Source organism: Apodemus sylvaticus, chromosome X (assembly GCF_947179515.1).
Source record: "Apodemus sylvaticus chromosome X, mApoSyl1.1, whole genome shotgun sequence".
Classification (NCBI taxonomy): Eukaryota; Metazoa; Chordata; class Mammalia; order Rodentia; family Muridae; genus Apodemus; species Apodemus sylvaticus.
The window spans coordinates 78,050,422-78,071,556 of NC_067495.1; the positions used below are offsets into that span (position 1 = coordinate 78,050,422).

Here is a 21,135-nt window from a genome sequence, read left to right on the forward strand (position 1 = left end):
TTGCCCCCAACGAGTGGCCATGAAACCACCACAAGGGACCATCCTGCCACAGGACACCTGTAGGATAGGCTTTAGTCTGCAAGATACATAGTTTTAAAGGCTTCTCTGGGTCAAGGCGATCCAGACTTGCTTTTTCAATGGCCAATTCAACTTTACGAAGCGCTGCTTCTGCTTCAGGAGTAAGTGACCTAGGAGAGTTAACATCAGGATTGCCTTCTAAAATGGAGAAAAGAGGTTGAAGCTCAGCTCTAGGAATAGCTAGATATCCCCTCAGCCAATTGATATCTCCTAATAATTGTTGAAAATCATTCAGTGTTTTTAAGTGAGAGGTTCGAATGCAAATCTTTTGAGGTTTCACTTGATTATAATGGATGGTCGCTCCAAGAAATTTTACAATAGTAGACTGCTGTACTTTATCAGGGGAAATATACAGTCCCTTTTGTTCTAATGCCTTCGTTAAACTGATATAGGCATCATCAAGAAGTCGCTGTGAAGAAGCAGTCAATAAAACATCATCCATATAATGAAAAAATTTAACATTAGGAAAACTATTTCTTACAGGTTGAAGGACTGCATCCACATATAATTGGCACATAGTGGGGCTATTGGCCATACCTTGAGGTAAAACTCTCCACTGGTACCTTCTATCTGGTTGTTCATGATTAATTGAAGGCAGTGTGAAAGCAAATCTTTCTCTGTCTCTTGGGTGGAGTGGAATAGAGAAAAAACAATCTTTAATATCCAAGGCATAAATAGGCCAAGCTTTAGGTAGCGCAGAAAGCAAGGGTAGTCCCCTCTGTATGGCTCTCATAATTTGCATTTGAGCATTAACAGCTCTGAGATCATGTAATAATCTCCATTTTCCTGATTTCTTTTTAATAACAAAAATTGGAGTATTCCAAGGAGAAGTAGAAGGCTCAACATGACCCAATGACAGTTGTTCTTGCACTAAAGTCTCAGCTGCTAAGAGTTTTTCCTTAGATAGGGGCCACTGAGGCACCCAAACAGCCTGTTTTGTAGTCCAAGGAATAGATAATATTTCCTCAGTGGCCCCTAGGAAAAACCCAGCCCTCTTCTGTCCAGTTTCTGATTGGTCTCAACTGGGGATCTCCTGCCTTGCAGTCTAGCCCCAAGACCTTCTCCAGGTATATATCCTTGTTTTCTCATTATATGTCTGCTGACTTCAGAATAGTCATTGGTTAGAATCAAGTTCATTTGTTGTTGAATATCTCGACCCCAGAGATTAATGGGGAGATCAACAACGAAAGGCATGAATCTTCCTTGTTGATCCTTAGTTCTCCAATGCAATTCCTTAGCACTAATAGAGGGCGCTTGTGCATACCCTAGACCTTGCAGTGTATGAGAAGAAGTCTGCAGAGGCCAGTGCTTAGGCCAATCTTGGAGCCTCATAACACTCCGATCTGCGCCTGTATCTAAGAGGCCTGAAAAAGTCTTCCCTTCAATTTCTAAAGTCAGAATAGGTCTATTATTTAACTCAACAGAGAGGCAGGCCAAGTCAATTCCATTAGAGCCAAAACTCTTCTCCTGATGTTCCTGTGCAATAGCAGAGACTCTATCATGTGAAGATGGCAAAACAAGTAACTGAGCAATCCTATCTCCCGGGGCTATGGAGATGATGCCAAAAGGAGCATGACACATTACTTTGATGGTCCCTGTATAGTCAGAATTTATTACCCCGGGAATGACAAAAAGCCCCTTCATAGTCGAGGATGAGCATCCCAAAATAATGCCAACCATTCCTTTCGCTAATGGTCCAATCATATCTGTGCTTATTGCTTGCACACCCATCTTTTGTGTTAATACCAATCCGGTGGTGGCACGGAGGTCCAATCCTGCGGAGCCTGGTGTTGCTCTCCTGGGGGTAATGGAAGTTTCATGTTGGATTCCTGGATTGCCCCAAAGATTTTCGGGCCCTGGGGACGGGGGCCCTGCTTCCCGTTTTTTGGCTGGAATGCATTCTGGTGGATAGGCTGCCCATTAATGTCCTTCACTGATCTGCACTCATTGGCCCAATGTCTCCCTTTTTTGCACTTTGGACAAGTTCCAGGTACCCGAGCCACACCACGATTAACTTGTGAGCATTGTTTCTTAAAATGACCAGTTTGACCACATCTAAAACAAGCACCTGCCCTACGAGCTGCCGTTACAACTGCAGCAGCCAAACCTGCATTACTCAAGGGTCCACTGATCTCCCTACATGCTTTTAGCCAGACGTCAATCCCTCTTCCTTTCCAGGGTGTGATTGCCCTTCTACACTCCTTAGTGCATTGTTCATACACAAGCTGTTTAACCAACGGTGCAGCTGTTTCTGAATCTCCAAAAACCCTTTCTGCAGCTTCCATCATCCTGGCCACAAACTCTGAAAATGGCTCATTAGTTCCTTGCAATATCTTTGTTAGGTTTCCAACAACCTCACCCTTTTTTGGTAAGGCCTTCCATGCTCTCTGATAGATGTCATTAATTTGAGCATAGACCTCTATTGGAAATTGTGTCTGATTTGCTGCCCATCGACCTATTCCCATAAGCATATCAACATCCCACTGAGGGTGCTGATTCTGTACATTCACTCGAGCCTGGGCGTGGGCCATGTCTACAACTAAGGACCTATAGTCCAGGTACTGTCCGGTGGATAGACTTGCTCTGGCAACCTCAGACCAATCTGATGGAGTGAGAGGCTGGCTTGCCAATCTGTTCAGCAATGCAAGAGTATAGCTGGCATTAGCTCCATAAGTCTTTGCCGCTTCAACAAGATCTTTCAATTGTTTATAAGGCACAGGCTCATGATATCTCTCATTAGTTTGTGGATTTTGAAAAACAGGAAAAGCAGATGCGAGGCGTTCCCACATCTTTCCTCCTATAAAATGACACCCCCCACCGGAAGGGCGATACGGGGGTGGAGCCAGAGATGTGCACGGGGCCGAGGGCGCCACTGGTCCCGCGCTTACTCTGGCTTTGTTCAAAATTGGCTGCCGCCCATAACGATCTCTCTCATACTCTGCAGCAGCTTCCTCAAGCTCCTCCTGGTCCTCCTCCGACAATCCTTCTACCACCGAATCATCTGAAATTTCTAAGTTTGCAAACTCTTCCAGTACTGGATATAGGGGTTCTTCTTTATTTTCCCCTTGTTTTATTTTTCTTTTCTTTTCCCTTTTATCTCTGTTGTATGCAGGCCTGTCTTCCTCCCCTCTTGACTCCGCTTCCGAGAGACTATCCTGGTGCGAAGCCAAGACCTTACGCCCCTGTTTAATCAGCTCCATGTTCTTACTGTCCTTGAGGCACGAATGGACCAGCTTCCATAAAGGAATTGATCCTCGGCCAATTCTATCCTCCTGTTTTGCTCTTTCAAGGTCTTCTCCTAACTTTTCCCAGCAGTCGAGGTTAAAATCGCCCGAAACAGCGAACCACGGCGCTGCCTTATCAATATCCTTCACTATAGTTTCTACTGTGCGTGGTGATATTTTCAGTCCTCTCTGCTTTAGCAGACCCTGTATAAGGGCTGCAAAGTCACAGGTGCCAGGTCCAGCCCCCAAGTTGTTGCCCATACTGCCCACTTATCTACGAGGGACTTACAGTACAGCGAGAAATGCCGCTTTATCTACAACGGTCTTACTTTCGTTTTTTAATTCCAACAACGACACTCCTCGCCGGGCTTATGGCAACGAAGTCAAAAGCAACACAGAAGAATCACCACGACTGCACAGAGAAAAATTCCAGCAAACACCAAAGGATCAACAGGGTATCCAAACCACATACTACTTACCTGGGGAGAATTACTCACTCCATGTGTAGAGTTCTGAATCCTTCTTGGGCCCCTCAGACGTGTCCACTGAACCTACTTCCCGGGTTTTCGGCACCAGCTGTGGCGAGCCCCCCTGACCGGCAGGGAAGAAGACCACCGACACGAGGATTCTTCTCTTATCACACTTTTATTGGAGTACCGATGGATTAATGGAGAGTTGAAGATGAGAGGCGAGGGAGAAGGGAAGGGAGCGGCATATATAGGCAGGACAGGATGTTTCTACTATAGATAAGCTAGTCAGGCTGGGATAGGCTGCTTGCTGTTGCCGGGCAGACTTATGCTGGGACAAAGGCCAAAATGAGATGTTTACTGCACTCCTCGGCGCCATCTTGTAATGGCGTTTGCAGGAACAAAAGACAGCCCCTCACAAGCATGCAGAAGAATGCAAATCGATCCATTCTTAGCTCCTTGTACTAAGTTCAAGGACCTCCACATAAAACCAGACACACTGAAACTAATAGAAAAGAAACTGGGGAAGACCCTTGAGGACATAGGCAGGCACAGGGGAAATGTTCCTGAACCACACCAATAGCTTATGCTCTAAGATCAAGAATTGACAAATGGGACTTCATAAAATTACAATTTCTGTAAGGCAAAGGACACTGTCAAAAGGACAAAATGGCAACTAACAAATTGGGAAAAAAATCTTCACCAACTCTACATTTGACAGAAAGCTAATATCCAACATATACCTCATCACATTTTATCACTTTTATTCATTCAGGCTTATCACTCTTCTGGAGAGTTAAGAATCCCATTCTGATCACTCTGCAGTGCCTTCAACTGCAGAGAACACTGCATGGCTTTGATTCTGCATTGATATCTTATAACTATAGATATTCTTCATGCCTGTGAATAAATAACAGTCACATGACATTTACTCTGTCTCCAAATGAGTATGCAAGGAAGACATTTGTCTCTAGAGTAAGTATACACTGCCTTAGCAGGAGTCCTTTTTTTTCTGCTGTTCCTCTGATAGGATACTGAATAGAGAGGTTTTTCTTTGATTCAATAAGATTTGCAGTCCCAAAGAAAACCTGTCTTCTTGTTCTTGTTCCAGTTTTCTTTAATCTTTTTGAATCTTGGTTTTGTTTTTTCCATTTGGCTCTAGACCCTTTCTATAAATAGGTGTAATTGCATGGAGATTCTCTCTACTCTGTAAATCATCCAGTAATACATACATACATACATACATACATACATACATACATACATACATATATATATATATATGTGTGTGTATGTATGTGTGTGTGTATGTGTGTGTGTGTGTGTATGTATATATATACACATGCATGCTTGCTTGTACATATGTTTGCGCATGTGTGTGAGTATAATGTATCTTAAAAAGGAGACAAGCCTATGTCTTTTTATTGGGGCATTGAGTCCATTGATGTTAAGAGATATTAAGGAATAGTGATTGTTAATTCCTGTCATTTTGACGTTATTTTTTAAATTTGATTGCTTAACTTCTTTTGGGTTTGATGAAAGGTTACTATCTTGCTTCTTCCAGGGTGAAGTTTCCCTCCCTGTATTGGTGTTTTCCTCCTATTATCCTTTGTAGGGCTGGGTTTGTGGATAGATATTGGGTAAACTTGGTTTTGTCATGGAATATCTTAGTTTCTCCATCTACAGTGATTGAGAGTTTTGCTGGATATAGTAGTTTTGGCTGGCATCTGTGTTCTCTTAGAGTCTTCATGAGATCTCCCCAGGATCTTCTAGCCTTCATAGTCTCAGGTGAAAAGTCTGCTGTGATTCTGATAGGTCTTCCTTTATATGTTACTTGGCCTTTTTCTCTTACTGCTTTTAATATTCTTTCTTTGTTTAGTTCATTTGGTGTTTTGATTATTATGTGACGCGAAGTATTTGTGTTCTGGTCCAGTCTGTTTGGAGTTCTGTAGGCTTCTTGTATATTCATGGGCATCTCTCTCTTCAGGTTAGGGAAGTTTTCTTCCATAATTTTATTGAAGATATTTGCTGGACTTAGGTTTGGTCTTCTCATTGTGTCCTGGATTTCCTGGATATTTAGGGTTACAAACTTTTTGCATTTTGCACTTTCTTTAACTGTTGAGTCCATGGTTTCTATGTTATCTTCAGCATCTGAGATTCTTTCTTCTATCTCTTGTATTCTGTTGTTGATATTTGCATCTATGTCCCCTGATTTCTTCCCAAGGCTTTCTATCTCCAAAGTTGTCTCCCTTTGAGTTTTCTTAGTTGTTTCTACTTCTGATTTTAGATCCTGGATGGTTTTGCTTAGCTCCTTCACTCGCTGGCCAGCTGGGCTGACTCCAGAGACAGACTGCGGTATGCAAATACAACCCAAGACCAACATTGCGGGGGGGGGGGGGGGTCTAAGCCCAACAGCATTGGCCTGCACCCAGGCCCTGGGCTGGTGGGGGGGGGGGTATGGGGGGGCACCTGTGTGCAAACCCAGCCAGGAGGTTGTTTGCCCAGGCAGGCGCGTGCCACCACCATTTTGCCTACAGGAAGCCTAGCAGGCAAAACCGGCTAACAGGCATAGCCCGAGGCTGACATAGCAGGGCTCTAAGACAGTCAGGCCCTGGACTGCCCCCAGGCCCTAGGCTGCTCGGTGGGCCATCTGTGTGCCGACCCAGGCAGGAGGTTGTTAGCACAGCAGACTCTCCCAGCACTCTCAGGGAGCACACACACTCCATCCTGGCCACCTGACAGACCCAATTAACACTCACAGTTGATGGGAACTTTGCTCAGACATTGGCCTGCCAGGCTTTTGCCTAGACTACTCAGGGCCTGAGCAGCTAGGCTAGCCTTGTGTGAACCAACCTGGTTGGAGTTCCGCTGCCCAGCAGAGTGACCAGCACACAGAAAAGGTCCCTGCAGCATACAACCTCAGCACTCCCTGAAGGAGCAAATGGGCACCATCTGGTTCACAGACACAATATGGGGCAAAGCACACTAGGGCTGCAAGGGCACCCAAGAGGAGAACAGCACATCAGCAATCTTCAACAGGGGAAACCCAGCCATCCAGTGTTGCAGAAATAGCCCTAGAGCCTCTCAGGAGGCTGAAACACCAGCCAGAGACAAGACCAACTAGCTCCAGAGAACAAGATAGCAAAGGGCAAATGCAGGAACACTACTAACAGAAATCTAGGCAATATGGCAGCATCTGAACCGAACTCTCCAACATGAGCAAGTCCTGGTTATGCCAACACACCAGAGAAACAAGATTTGGATTTAAAATCACTGGTTATGATGCTGCTAGAAGAACACAAAAAGGACATTAATGAATCTCTTAAAGAAATAGAGGGGAGCATGAATAAGATAGAAACCCATAAAATGGAAACACAAAAATCACTTAAAGAAATGCAGAAGAATAAGGCCCAAGAGATAGAAGCCAATAAAGAAGAAAGGCAAAAAAAAAAAAAAAAAAAAAAACAAACTTAAGGAAATGCAGGAGAACTTGACTCAACAGACAGAAGTCATGAAAGAGGAAACACAAAAATCTCTTAAAGAATTGCAGGAAAACACAAACAAATGATGGAACTGAGCAAAACCATCCTGGATCTAAAACAGAAGTAGAAACAACTAAGAAATCACAAAGGGAGACAACTTTGGAGATAGAAAACCTTGAGAAGAAATCAGGGGCCATAGATGCAAATATAAACAACAGAATACAAGAGATGGAAGAAAGAATCTCAGATGCTGAAGATACCATAGAAACCATTGACTCAACTGTCAAAGAAAATGCAAAATGCAAAAAGCTTGTATCCCAGAACATCCAGGAAATCCAGGATAAAATGAGAAGACCAAACCTAAGGACTATAGGTATAGATGAGAGTGAAGATTTACAACTGAAAGGGCCAGCAAATATCTTCAACAAAATTATGGAAGAAAACTTTCCCAACTTAAAGAGAGAGATGCCTATGAATATACAAGAAGCCTACAGAACTCCAAACAGACTGGACCTGAGCAGAAATGCCTCCTGTCACATAATAACCAAATCCCAAATGCACTAAACAAAGAAAGAATATTAAAGGCAGTAAGAGAAAAAGGCCAAGTAACATATAAAGGAAGACCTATCAGAATCACAGCAGACTTCTCACCAGAGACCATGAAAGCTAGAAGATCCTGGGCAGATCTCATGCAGACTCTAAGAGAACACAAATGTCAGCCAAGACTACTATACCCAGCAAAACTCTCATTCACCATATGGAGAAACCAAGATATTCCATGACAAAACCAAATTTACACAATATCTTTCCACAAACCCAGCTCTGCAAAGAATAATAGGAGGAAAACTCCAATACAAGGAGGGAAACGACACCCTGGAAAAAGCAAGATAGCTACTTTCCTTCATCAAACCCAAAAGAAGATAACCACTCAAATATAAAAAGAACATCAAAAATGACAGGATGTAATAATCACTATTCCTTAATATCTCTTAATATCAATGGACTCAATTCCCCAATAAAAAGACATAGACTAACAGAATGGATAAGGAAACAGGACCCTACAATTTGCTGCATACAGGAGACACACCTCAGTGTCAAAGAAAAAAACTACCTTAGAGTAAAAGGCTGGAACACAATCTTACAAGCCAATGGTCACAGGAAACGAGCAGGAGTAGCCATTCTAATAATAGATAAAATTGACTTTCAACCTAAAGTCATCAAAAGAGATACAGAAGGACACTTCTTGCTGGTCAAAGGAAAAATCCACCAAGAAGAACTTTCAATTCTGAACATCTATGCCCCAAATGCAAGGGCATCCTCATTTGTAAAAGAAATTTTACTAAAGTTCAAAGCACACATTGCACCTAACACAATAATTGTAGGGGACTTCAACACTCCACTCTCCTCAATGGACCGATCGGGAAAACAGAAAATAAACAGGGACACAGTAAAACTAATTGAAGCTTTGGACCAGTGAGATTTGACTGATATTTATGGAACATTTCACTCTAAAGCAAAAGAATATACTTTTTCTCAGCACCTCATGGTACCTTCTCCAAAATCAACCATATAATTGGTCACAATACATACCTCAACAAATATAAGATGATCAAAATAATCCCATGCCACCTATCAGATCACTATGGTGTAAGAGTAAGAGTGGTTTTCAATAGGAACAAAAACAACAGAAAGCCCACATACATATGGAGGCTGAATAATACTCTACTCAATGACAGCTTGGCCAAAAAAGAAATAAAGAAAGAAATCAGAGACTTTTTAGAATTTAATGAAAATGAAGGCACAACATACCCAAATCTTTGGGACACAATTAACGTAGTGCTAAGAGGAAAACTCATAGCCCTGAGTGCCTCTAAAAAGAAAATGAAGAGAGTATACACTAGCAGCTTAATGACACACCTGAAAGTCCTAGAACAAAAAGAAGCCAATTCACCCAGGAAGAGTAGAAGGCAGGAAATCATCAAACTCAGGACTGAAATCAATCAATTGGAAACAAAGAAAACCATACAAAAAATCAACGAATCCAGGAGCTGGTTCATTGAGAAAATCAACAAGATAGATAAACCCTTAGCCAGACTGACCAAAGGGCACAGAGAAAGTACCCAAATTAACAAACTTAGAAATGAAAAGGGGGATAAAACAACAGAAACTGAGGAAATCCGAAAAATCATCAGATCTTACTATACTCAACACAAATGGAGAATCTGGAGGAAATGGACAATTTCCTAGACAGATACCAATTACGAAAATTAAGTCAGGGTCAAATAGATCATCTAAACAGTCCCATAAACCCTAAAGAAATAGAAGGGGTCATAGAAAGTCTTCCAGCAAAAAAAAGCACAGGACCAGATGGTTTCAGTGCAGAATTCTATCAGACCTTCAAAGAAGAATTAACACCAATACTCTTCAAACTATTCCACAAAATAGAAACAGAAGGAACACTACCCAATTCCTTCTACGAAGCCACAATTACACTGATACCAAAACCTCACAAAGTTCCAAAAAAGAAAGAGAACTTCAGACCAATTTCCCTTATGAACATCGATGCAAAAATACTCAATAAAATTCTTGCCAACCGAATCCAAGAACACATCAAAACGATCATCCACCACGATCAAGCAGGCTTTATCCCAGGGATGCAGGGTTGGTTTAATATACGGAAATCCATCAATGCAATCCACTACATAAACAAACTCAAAGAAAAAAAAAACACATGGTCATTTCATTGAATGCTGAAAAAGCATTTGACAAAATTCAGCATCCTTTCATGCTTAAAGTCTTGGAAAGAACAGGATTTCAAGGCCCATACCTAAACATAGTAAAAGTAATATACAGCAAACCAGTAGCCAGCATCAAATGAAATGGAGAGAAAGTTGAAACAATCCCACTAAAATCAGGGACTAGACAGGGCTGCCCCATTTCTCCTTATCTTTTCAATATTGTACTTGAGGTACTAGCTCGGGCAATTAGACAACATAAGGAGGTCAAAGGGATACAAATTGGAAAGGAAGAAGTCAAACTATCATTATTTGCAGATGACATGGTAGTCTACTTAAGTGACACAAAAAACTCCACTAGAGAACTCCTACAGCTGATAAACAACTTTAGTAAAGTGGCAGGTTATAAAATAAATTCAAGCAAATCAGTGGCCTTCCTATACTCAAAGGATAAGCAGGCTGAGAAAGAAATTAGGGAAATGACCCCCTTCACAATAGCCACAAACAGTATAAAGTATCTTGGGTTGAATCTTACCAAACATGTGAAAGATCTGTATGACAAGAACTTCAAGACTCTGAAGAAGTAAATGGAAGAAGACCTTAAAAAATGGGAAAGCCTCCCATGCTCATGGATCGGCAGAATCAATATAGTTAAAATGGCCATTTTGCCAAAAGCAATATACAGATTCAATGCAATACCCATCAAAATCCCATCTCAATTCTTCACAGAATTAGAAAGAGCAATTCTCAAATTCATCTGGAATAACAAAAAACCCAGGATAGCTAAAACTATTCTCAGCAACAAAAGAAATTCTGGGGGAATCAGTATCCCTGACCTCAAGCAATACTACAGAGCAATAGTGTTAAAAACTGGATAGTATTGGTAGGTACAGTGACAGGCAGGCAGATCAATGGAACAGGATTGAAGATCCAGAAATGAACCCACCCACTTATGGCCACTTGATCCTCGACAAAGGGACTGAAAACTTCCAATGGAAAAAAGATAGCCTTTTCAAAAATGGTGCTGATTCAACTGGAGGTCAGCATGCAGAATAATTTGAATTGATCCATCCTTGTCTCCTTGTACTAAGATCAACTCCAAATGGATCAAGGACCTCCATATAAAGCCAGACAGTGTGAAGCTAGTAGAAAAAAACTGGGGAAGACCCTTGAGGACATCGGTACAGGGAGAAATTTTCTGAACAGAACACCAATAGCGTATGCTCTAAGATCAAGAATTGATAAATGGGACCTCATAAAATTACAAAGTTTCTGTAAGGCAAAGGACATCATCAAAAGGATGAATCGGCAACCAACAAATTTGGGAAAAGATCTTCACCAACCCTACATCAGATAGAGGGCTAATATCCAATATATATAAGAACTCAAGAAGTTAGACTCCAGAAAACCAAACAACCCTATTGAAAAATGGGGTACAAAGATAAACAAAGAATTCTCACCTGAAGAACTTTGGAGGGCAGAGAAGCATCTTAAAAAATGCTCAACTTCATTAGTCATTAAGGAAATGCAAATCAAAACAACCCTGAGATTTCTCCTTACACCAGTCAGAATGGCTAAGATTAAAAATTCAGGAGACAGCAGGTATTGGCAAGGATGTGGAGAAAGAGGAACACTCCTCCACTGCTGGTGGTGTTGCAAATTGGTACAACCACTCTGGAAATCAGTCTGGTGGTTCCTCAGAAAACTGGGTACCTCACTTCCAGAAGATCCTGCTCTATCACTCCTGGGCTTATACCCAGAGGATTCCCCACCATGTAATAAGGATACATGCTCTATTATGTTCGTAGCAGCCTTATTTATAATTGCCAGAAGCTGGAAAGAATCCAGGTATCCTTCAACAGAAGAGTGGATGCAAAAAATGTGGTATGTCTACACAATGGAGTACTATTCAGCCATTAGAAACAATGAATTCATGAAATTCTTAGGCAAATGGATGGAGCTAGAGAACATCATACTAAGTGAGGTAACCCAGACTCAAAAGGTGACTCATGGTATGCACTCACTAATAAGTGGATATTAACCTAGAAAACTGGAATACCCAAAACACAATCCACACATCAAATGAGGTACAAGAAGAATGGAGGAGTGGCCCCTTGTTCTGGAAAGACTCAGTGAAGCAGTATTCAGCAAAACCAGAACAGGGAAGTGGGAAGGGGTGGGTGGGAGGACAGGGGGAGAGAAGGGGGCTTATGGGACTTTTGGGGAGTGGGGGGCTAGAAAAGGGGAAATCATTTGAAATGTAAATAAAAATATATCAAATAAAAAAAAGAAAATAAAAATATAAAAAAAGGTTTTATGTAATAAAATTTATGTTAAAGTAGAAAAAATGTCTGGTAATAAGATTAGTCTGAAATTTTTCATGTTTTTTCTGAGTTAAACCATGTTTCAAACTCTCTGAAGTAGATTCCAGAGCACTCAGAACTAGGAGCATATCACTTCTGGGGTGAAAGTAACCCATATCTTTCCAGAAACAAACTTTGGTGTCCCCCTCCTTCTTTTCCCCTGCCATGCTTTCTTTGATAGTGAATCTAATGATTGTCCTTCTTCACCCAATCTATAGAATAATTGTTTGTACCCTTACCCCAGCTTTGAGTGGGCTAAATAAGACCTTGATTGCCACAGTAGCCTAGCCCACTGAAAGTGGAGTCTTCTGACTTAGGTGAACTCTGTTTTCTGCCACATCTTTACCTTCATGCAAGAAGCCATCCACTATCTGCTGAGCAACTGAGCTTGTTTTGCTGACAAGATCCTGTCACACAAAAGGGAGATGGGCTCCTTCCTGGTATACCCAGTTTGACTAAAGCTTCTGGACAGCTTCAATTGCTTTCTAATTATGTTTAGTGTACTCTCTGGATACTCCACAGTTTGTATGTTAGTACTATCTACCATCATCTGCCTGCCTTCATTAAATTTGAGAAATGAAATAATAACAGTACCGTAATGTCCTTTTGATGAAACAAGAACTTCTCACTGAAACAGAAGTACATGAAAAACCACTTATCAAGGAACTTTATGAAGATTTACAGGTTCTGTTTTGACATATAAACATCTTGAAATGCATCTCTCCTTGTTAAAAGAAACAGATTATTCTATGGAAAAAAGTAAATATTTGAATCAGAATTAGCATTGAGGTGAAGTTGGGAATTATTAAAGTAGTAAATTTAAAAAGCTAATATTAATGTTAAGTAGTCCAATAAAAGGAGAAGAGGAAATAGACAATAGAATAGACAATGTCAGCAGGTAAGTTGCATTATAGAAGAAAAGTAAATTTTTATAAATGAAAATGTACAGTTATAGAAACAATACAAAGTAGACCAATTGAAAGTTAACAACTGAAACACAAAATGAAGGGAAAAATAAATATTGATATCCAAAGATTGAGGGCAAACACATACACACACACACCTTTTACTAGTAGTTGAAAAGAAAATGATGTATCTGTGGACTAGAATTGTGCATAAAAACAAACTTTCCATTTTTCAAAAATGAAAGACAGAAGCTAACAAAAGGTGAGATTTCTCTGCTACCAAAAATGATACCTAGGTATATAATTTGTAAATTTCATACACAAAACCAAATAATTTAATAACTATAGAGTCTGAATTTTTAAAAGTATTTTACAGATTGGACTGTTCATTCCACTGGGGCAGATCAGCAGCTAGTCTGCTCTTCTGAAGACTTCCCAGGAGCTCTGTTGCTCTCTGGGGAATCGACCCCAAGTTTGAAGGTATCCCGGGAGATCTGAGGCAATCAGGGCTCCAAACTGCAGAGTCTGAAGGCATCCAAGGAGATCTGATACAGCCAGGTCTACAGGAGTACATAAGTAAATCACTGAAAAAAGATGAATATACAGGTAAATAGGTAGAAGCCCTTAAAGAGGAAACAAATACCTTAAAGAAATACAGGAAAACACAATCAGGTGAAGGAATTATAAAAAAAGAAAAAAAAGACCCTGTCTAATCCCTAAAGTAGAAGATTAGCAATAATGAAAACACAAATGTACACTGACTTCTCACAGCTGGCCTCCTGGAAGCCCAGCTAGCAACTTGCAGGACCACATGGTCATTTCATTGGATGCTGAAAAAGCATTTGACAAAATTCAGCATCCCTTCATGCTTAAAGTCTTGGAGAGAACAGGAATTCAAGGCCCATACCTAAACATAGTAAAAGCAATATACAGCAAACCGGTAGCCAGCATCAAACTAAATGGAGAGAAACTTGAAGCAATCCCACTGAAATCAGGGACCAGACAAGGCTGCCCCCTTTCTCCTTATCTTTTCAATATTGTACTTGAGGTAGTAGCTCGGGCAATTCGACAACATAAGGAGGTCAAAGGGATACAAATTGGAAAGGAAGAAGTCAAACTATCATTATTTGCAGACGACATGATCGTCTACCTAAGTGACCCAAAGAACTCCACTAGAGAGCTCCTACAGCTGATAAACAACTTCAGCAAAGTGGCAGGTTATAAAATCAACTCCAGCAAATCAGTGGCCTTCCTATACTCAAAGGATAAGCAGGCTGAGAAAGAAATTAGGGAAATGACTCCCTTCACAATAGCCACAAACAGTATAAAGTATCTTGGGGTGACTCTTACCAAACATGTGAAAGATCTGTATGACAAGAACTTCAAGACTCTGAAGAAGGAAATGGAAGAAGACCTCAAAAAATGGGAAAACCTCCCATGCTCATGGATCGGTAGAATCAATATCGTTAAAATGGCCATTTTGCCTAAAGCACTATACAGATTCAATGCAATACCCATCAAAATCCCAACTCAATTCTTCAGAGAGTTAGTAAGAGCAATTATCAAATTCATCTGGAACAACAAAAAACCCAGGATAGCTAAAACTATTCTCAGCAACAAAAGAAAATCTGGGGGAATCAGTATCCCTGACCTCAAGCAATACTACAGAGCAATAGTGTTAAAAACTGTATGGTATTGGTACAGTGACAGGCAGGAGGATCAATGGAACAGGATTGAAGATCCAGAAATGAACCCACACACCTATGGCCACTTGATCCTCGACAAAGAGGCTGAAAATATCCAATGGAAAAAAGATAGCCTTTTCAACAAATGGTGCTGTTTCAACTGGAGGTCAGCATGCAGAAGAATGCGAATTGATCCATCCTTGTCTCCTTGTACTAAGCTCAAATCCAAATGGATCAAGGACCTCCACATAAAGCCAGACACTCTGAAGCTAATAGAAAAGAAACTGGGGAAGACCCTTGAGGACATCGGTACAGGGGGAAAGTTTCTGAACAGAACACCAATAGCGTATGCTCTAAGAGCAATAATTGACAAATGGGACCTCATAAAATTACAAAGTTTCTGTACGGCAAAGGACACCATCAAGAGGACAAATCGGCAACCAACAAATTGGGAAAAGATCTTCACCAATCCTACATCAGATAGAGGGCTAATATCCAATATATATAAAGAACTCAAGAAGTTAGACTCCAGAAAACCAAACAGCCCTATTAAAAAATGGGGTACAGAGTTAAACAAAGAATTCTCACCTGAAGAACTTCGGATGGTGGAGAAGCATCTTAAAAAATGCTCAACTTCATTAGTCATTAGGGAAATGCAAATCAAAACAACCCTAAGATTTCATCTTACACCAGTCAGAATGGCTAAGATTAAAAATTCAGGAGACAGAAGGTGTTGGAGAGGGTGTGGAGAAAGAGGAACACTGCTCCACTGCTGGTGGGGTTGCAAATTGGTACAACCACTCTGGAAATCAGTCTGGCGGTTCCTCCGAAAACTGGGCACCTCACTTCCAGAAGATCCTGCTATACCACTCCTGGGCATATACCCAGAAGACTCCCCACCATGTAATAAGGATACATGTTCTACTATGTTCATAGCAGCCCTATTTATAATTGCCAGATGCTGGAAAGAACCCAGGTATCCCTCAACAGAAGAGTGGATGCAAAAAATGTGGTATATATACACAATGGAGTACTATTCAGCCATTAGAAACAATGAATTCATGAAATTCTTAGGCAAATGGATGGAGCTAGAGAACATCATACTAAGTGAGGTAACCCAGACTCAAAAGGTGAATCATGGTATGCACTCACTAATAAGTGGATATTAACCTAGAAAACTGGGATACCCAAAACATAATCCACACATCAAATGAGGTACAAGAAGAAAAGAGGAGTGGCCCCTGGTTCTGGAAAGACTCAGTGAAACAGTACTCAGCAAAACCAGAACGGGGAATTGGGAAGGGGTGGGTGGGAGGACAGGGGAAGAGAAGGGGGCTTAAGGGACTTTCGGGGAGTGGGGGGGCTAGAAAAGGGGAAGTCATTTGAAATGTAAATAAATTATATCAAAAAAAAAAAAAAGAAAACACAAATGTAGGCAATCCTGTAAATGGAAAAACTAGAAAAAAGGTCAGGAGCTACAAGGTGCAAGCATCTGCAACAGTATGTAAGAGATAGATGAGAGAATCTCAGGCAAAGAAGATATCTTAGAATATAATGACACTTATCATTCTTAAAAGCATAAAACCCCCTAATCAAAAACATGCAGGAAATCAAGGATAAAATGAAAAGATCAAACCTAAGAATAATAGGAAAAGAAGAGAGCAAAGATCCCTGGCTCAAAGGACCAGAAAACATCTTCAACAAAATCATAGAAGAAAAATTCCCTAACCTAAAGGAAGAGATGGTCATAAATGTACAAGAAGCTTATACAACACCAAATAGATTAGACCAGAAAAGAAAGTCTCTTTTCACATAATAATCAAAACACTAAATGCCCAGAACAAAGAAAGAATATTAAAAGAAGTAAGGGAAAAAGAACAAGTATCGGAAAAGACGGACCTATCAGAATTATACCAGGCTTCTCAAGAGAAACTCTTAAAGTCAGGAGAGACTGGATAGAGATCATGTTGTCATTGAAGTAATACAAATGACAGCCCAGGCAACTAAAATCTGTAAAATATTAGTCATTATATATGGAGAAAACAAAATATTCCATGACAAAACCAAATTTGAACAATATCTACAAATACAGCCATATGGTGGATTCTAGAAGGAACAGCCAACACAAGCAGGGTGCCTACAGCAATGAAAAAACAAGAAATTAATCATGTCACTGAAAAATTAAAAGGAGAGAATCATATACCCATAATGCCATCTACAACAATAAACATGATAGGAACTAACAAACTCTTTAATACCTCTCAATCTCAATGGACAAAATTCACCAATAAAAAAATTTAAACTAACAAGCTGGATAGCCAAGCAGGATAAAGCATTTTGCTGCCTAAAAGAAACATACCTCAATGAAAAATACAGACACTTCCTCAGAGTAAAAGGCTGGAAAAAAGGCTTCCAAGAAAATGGTCCTAAGAAACTAGTGGGAGTTGCCACATTAAAATCAACTAAAATAAACTTTTAACTGAAAGTTATCAAGCCAGATGAAAAGGACACTCCATTAAAGGAAAAATCTACAAAGAGAAAGTCTCAATTCTGAACATCTATGTCCCAAATGCAAGGGCACCTACATTCATAAAAGAACCTTTCCTAAAGCTCAAAACACACATTCAGCCCCACATTACAACAGTGGGAGACTTTAGTACCCCACTATCACTGATGGACAGGTAATTGAAACAGAAACTAAATAGAGGCACAGTGAAACTAAAAGATGTTATGAACCAAATGGGTTAAATAGATATGTACAGAATTTTTTACCCTAAAACCAAACACTATAACTTCTTCTCAGCAACTCAGGTTACCTTCTCCAAAATTGACAATATAATCAGTCACAAAGCAACCCTCAAAAGATCTGGTCTCAGTTAGAGAAGATGGGCCTAACACTGGAGAGACTTGATGTTCCAAGGAGTGTGGAGGCCTGGCAGGGTAGGGGTTGGGGGTGGGGACAAACTTTCAGAGTCAGGAGAGGATCTGTGGGAGGCAGAGCTTAAGGGGAGTAATGAGTAGACTGTAAAAAAGTGATTATATATATATTGAATAAAATATTTTATTCAATAAGTCAGATATGGATTGCAATGCAAAGAGCATTTTGTACAAAAAAAACATTGAAGAAAACATTATGGCATAAATTTGTTAAAGTACATTAGAAAAACTATTATACTATATGTAGTGAAAAATATATTTTAAAGATGAAGCAGAGATAAGGACTTTTATACAGAAGCAAAAACATAATGCATTTCAAAAATTCATATATTGTTTGAATTTAAGATCTATTTATGTAAATGTCCTCAGAAAAAAGGAAAATCAAGAGCTTATTTGTTCTCAACATACTAATGCTTTGGAGCTTTAAAGCAAAAAAAAAAAAAAGGATTTTCTCAGTTTTTAAATCTGAAGCATGCTTTCTGTTAGATTATGTAAGTAGTTACAAATGTGTCATGAAAAAATGTTAGAAACTGACATGTAAAATGTAGTCTTGACTATATCAACCCTTTCTCCAAATAATGTCATTTTCATGTATTCATTCCTTGTTTTGGGCCTAAAAATACAGTTTGGGTGTCAGATGGTAATTCAGTGTATGGTGACATAGTATGGTCTGCTGCTGCTGCTTCTGCTGCTGTTGCTGCTGTTGCTGCTTCAGTGTCTCTCATCTCCTCCTCCTACTACTATTTTGCTTATCATTTTTCTCTTTCTCCTTCCTTCTTTTTCTGTGTCTTCTCCTTCTCCTACTTTCCCCTTCTTATTCCTTTCTTTCTTTCTTTCTTTCTTTCTTTCTTTCTTTCTTTCTTTCTTTCTTTCTTTCTTTCTTTCTTTCTTTCTTTCTTTCTTTCTTTACCTAGAAACCACATACAGAGATGTAACTCCTCCAGCTAAAGTACATACATTCTTACTTCTCTTGAATGTGTATTGTGCTTCCATTTTGTTTGTTTGTTTGTTTAAGAAATTGATATTCTCAATATCTTATATAAAAATGTAATTTTAATTTTAAGCATGCTTAGGATGGAGTATAATTTTGGGAATTCAGTTCTTTCCTTATATTCAGAAATGGTTTTTGACTATTGAACTCAGGTGATCAGACTTACACTGCTTCTTTCTCTACTGAGCCATCTTACCAGCAACTAAGAAAATATAATTTTGATAAGAACCAAATGACTTTTTATTGTTTTCAAACTGTTGCAGCACATATTTCAACATCTTAGCAGAATTTTCTTGTACTCTTATTCCAGATTTACTTTTTTAAAAATATAAGACTAACTTTTCTCTGGCTATGGAGTAATTGAATGTGTATATTCTGACAAGAAATATATCTGCAAATGTATATAGTATATATTGGATTACAAAGAAAAAATAAAATATGTATGTAGTCACATTAAGTTTTTTATCTTCCTCATGTTTTTAGTTGATGTTGAAATATAATGAGCTTAATAATCACATTCGTAAAAGAATTGTCAGCTGTATTTCTTTAAGAGATTTTTGTGTTTCGTCTTTCATGACCTCAGCCTGTTGACCAAAGTTCTCCTGTATTTCTTTAAATGTTTTTTGCGTTTCATTTGAAATGTAAATAAATTATATCAAATAAAAAAAATAAAAAAAAGAAAGAAATATTCAGAAAATGAAGTCTCTTCCTCAACATCACAGTGAGAAGTGGAGGCAGATATTAAAAAAAAAAAAAAAGAATTGTCAGCTTACTGTTGTATTGGTCTATTGTTATCAGTTGTTTCTGTTTTATGCTTCATATATCTATTTATAATCCAGACACTGAGGTTGATAAAATCATTTTGTTCTGTGTCTTATTTTTATTACAAAATTCAAGAAAGGTTAGAGTCTGTTACTTAAAAGTCTTTCACAAATTTGATTATGATAATCCATCATATATGATGTATTTGGCATTAAAGAAATTAAAACCTTAATAATAATGATTCTTCCAATCAAGAAGCATGTCAGTTAGTTCACAGCTTGTTAAATTTCTTTCAGAGTATTTATTTTAGTACAGAAGGGTTTTTTTGTATATTTTTGTCACATTTGTTCTCAAATATTTATTTTGGAACTATTGTAAATTGAATTATTTTTGCTATTTTCACTTTCTAATTGCCTTCTGCTGGAAATATTTTGCTTTATCTTATCTTAAATACTTGCTGAATCCAGTTCTTCTAAGGTCATTTGCAGATTGTCTGGAATTTGTCATGTAAATAATTGTGTCTTCTAGAAATAAAAACACATCCTTTCCCTTTAACACTTATGTCCTGTATTTCTCTTATTGGCTTACTGCAGTGGCTACAACCTCTGAAACAAGTATGAAAAGCAGGGTAAGCCAGAATCTTTTCTTTCAGCACCATTCAGAAACACATAGTATTTCACCATTAAGTATGACTGTCAGTTTCCCAAACTTTTTCTCTCCTTAAATACGTTGTCTATGTATCTGTACTGGCTAGTTTTGTGTGTCAACTTGGCACAGGCTGGAGTTATCACAGAGAAAGGAGCTTCAGTTGGGGAAGTGCCTCCATGAGATCCAGCTGTGGGGCATTTTCTCAATTAGTGATCAAGTGGGGAGGGCCCCTTGTGGGTGGTACCACCTTTGGGCTGGTGCTCTTGGGTTCTATAAGAGAGCAGGCTGAGCAAGCCAGGGGAAGCAAGCCAGTAAGAAACATCCCTCCATGGCCTCTGCATCAGCTCCTGCTTCCTGACCTGCTTGAGTTCCAGTCCTGTCTTCCTTTTGTGATGAACAGCTGTGTGGAAGTGTAAGCTCAATAAGCCCTTTCCTCCCCATGTTGCTTCTTGGTCATGATGTCTGTGCAGGAATAGAAACCCTGATTAAGACAAATTGGTACCAGCGTAGTGGGGTATTCCTGACAAACTGACCATGTTTTGGGGAGGACTGTGGAAGGACTTTGGAACTTTGAGCTAGAAAAGCTGTTAGAATATTAAGAGCTCGGTTGAAAGTTCTGTAGGAGCTTGGAGGAAAATGTTAAAAACAGTGCAAAAGATGGAGGCCTGGCTTGTCAAATTTCAGAGGGAAGATTAAAGACTCTTACAGTGGCCATGTTTTGATTGTGAAGATTCTGTGGTTTTGGTTAGCTGGAGCTGAAGAATCAGCTGTGAGTAACAACATACCAGAACCACTAAATCAATCCTTTGTGTTACTGGGACTATTGATGCTGGTTAGCTGGAGCTAAGAAATTAGCAG

The 21,135-nt window shown here is 39.5% G+C and overlaps 1 protein-coding gene across 1 annotated transcript; it reads right to left on the reverse strand.

Annotated features, from left to right (window-relative positions):
- Positions 1-1,817: 1,817 nt before the first annotated feature.
- Positions 1,818-3,563, reverse strand: LOC127674563 (igE-binding protein-like). The gene has a single exon (XM_052170284.1). The coding sequence runs from the start codon at positions 3,561-3,563 to the stop codon at positions 1,818-1,820; it is 1,746 nt and encodes a 581-aa protein (XP_052026244.1).
- Between the last annotated feature and the right edge of the window lie 17,572 nt (positions 3,564-21,135).

Coding starts and splice junctions, on each gene's coding strand:
- LOC127674563 (XM_052170284.1), bottom strand. CDS start 3,563: ATGGGCAACAACTTGGGGGCTGGACCTGGCACCTGTGACTTTGCAGCC.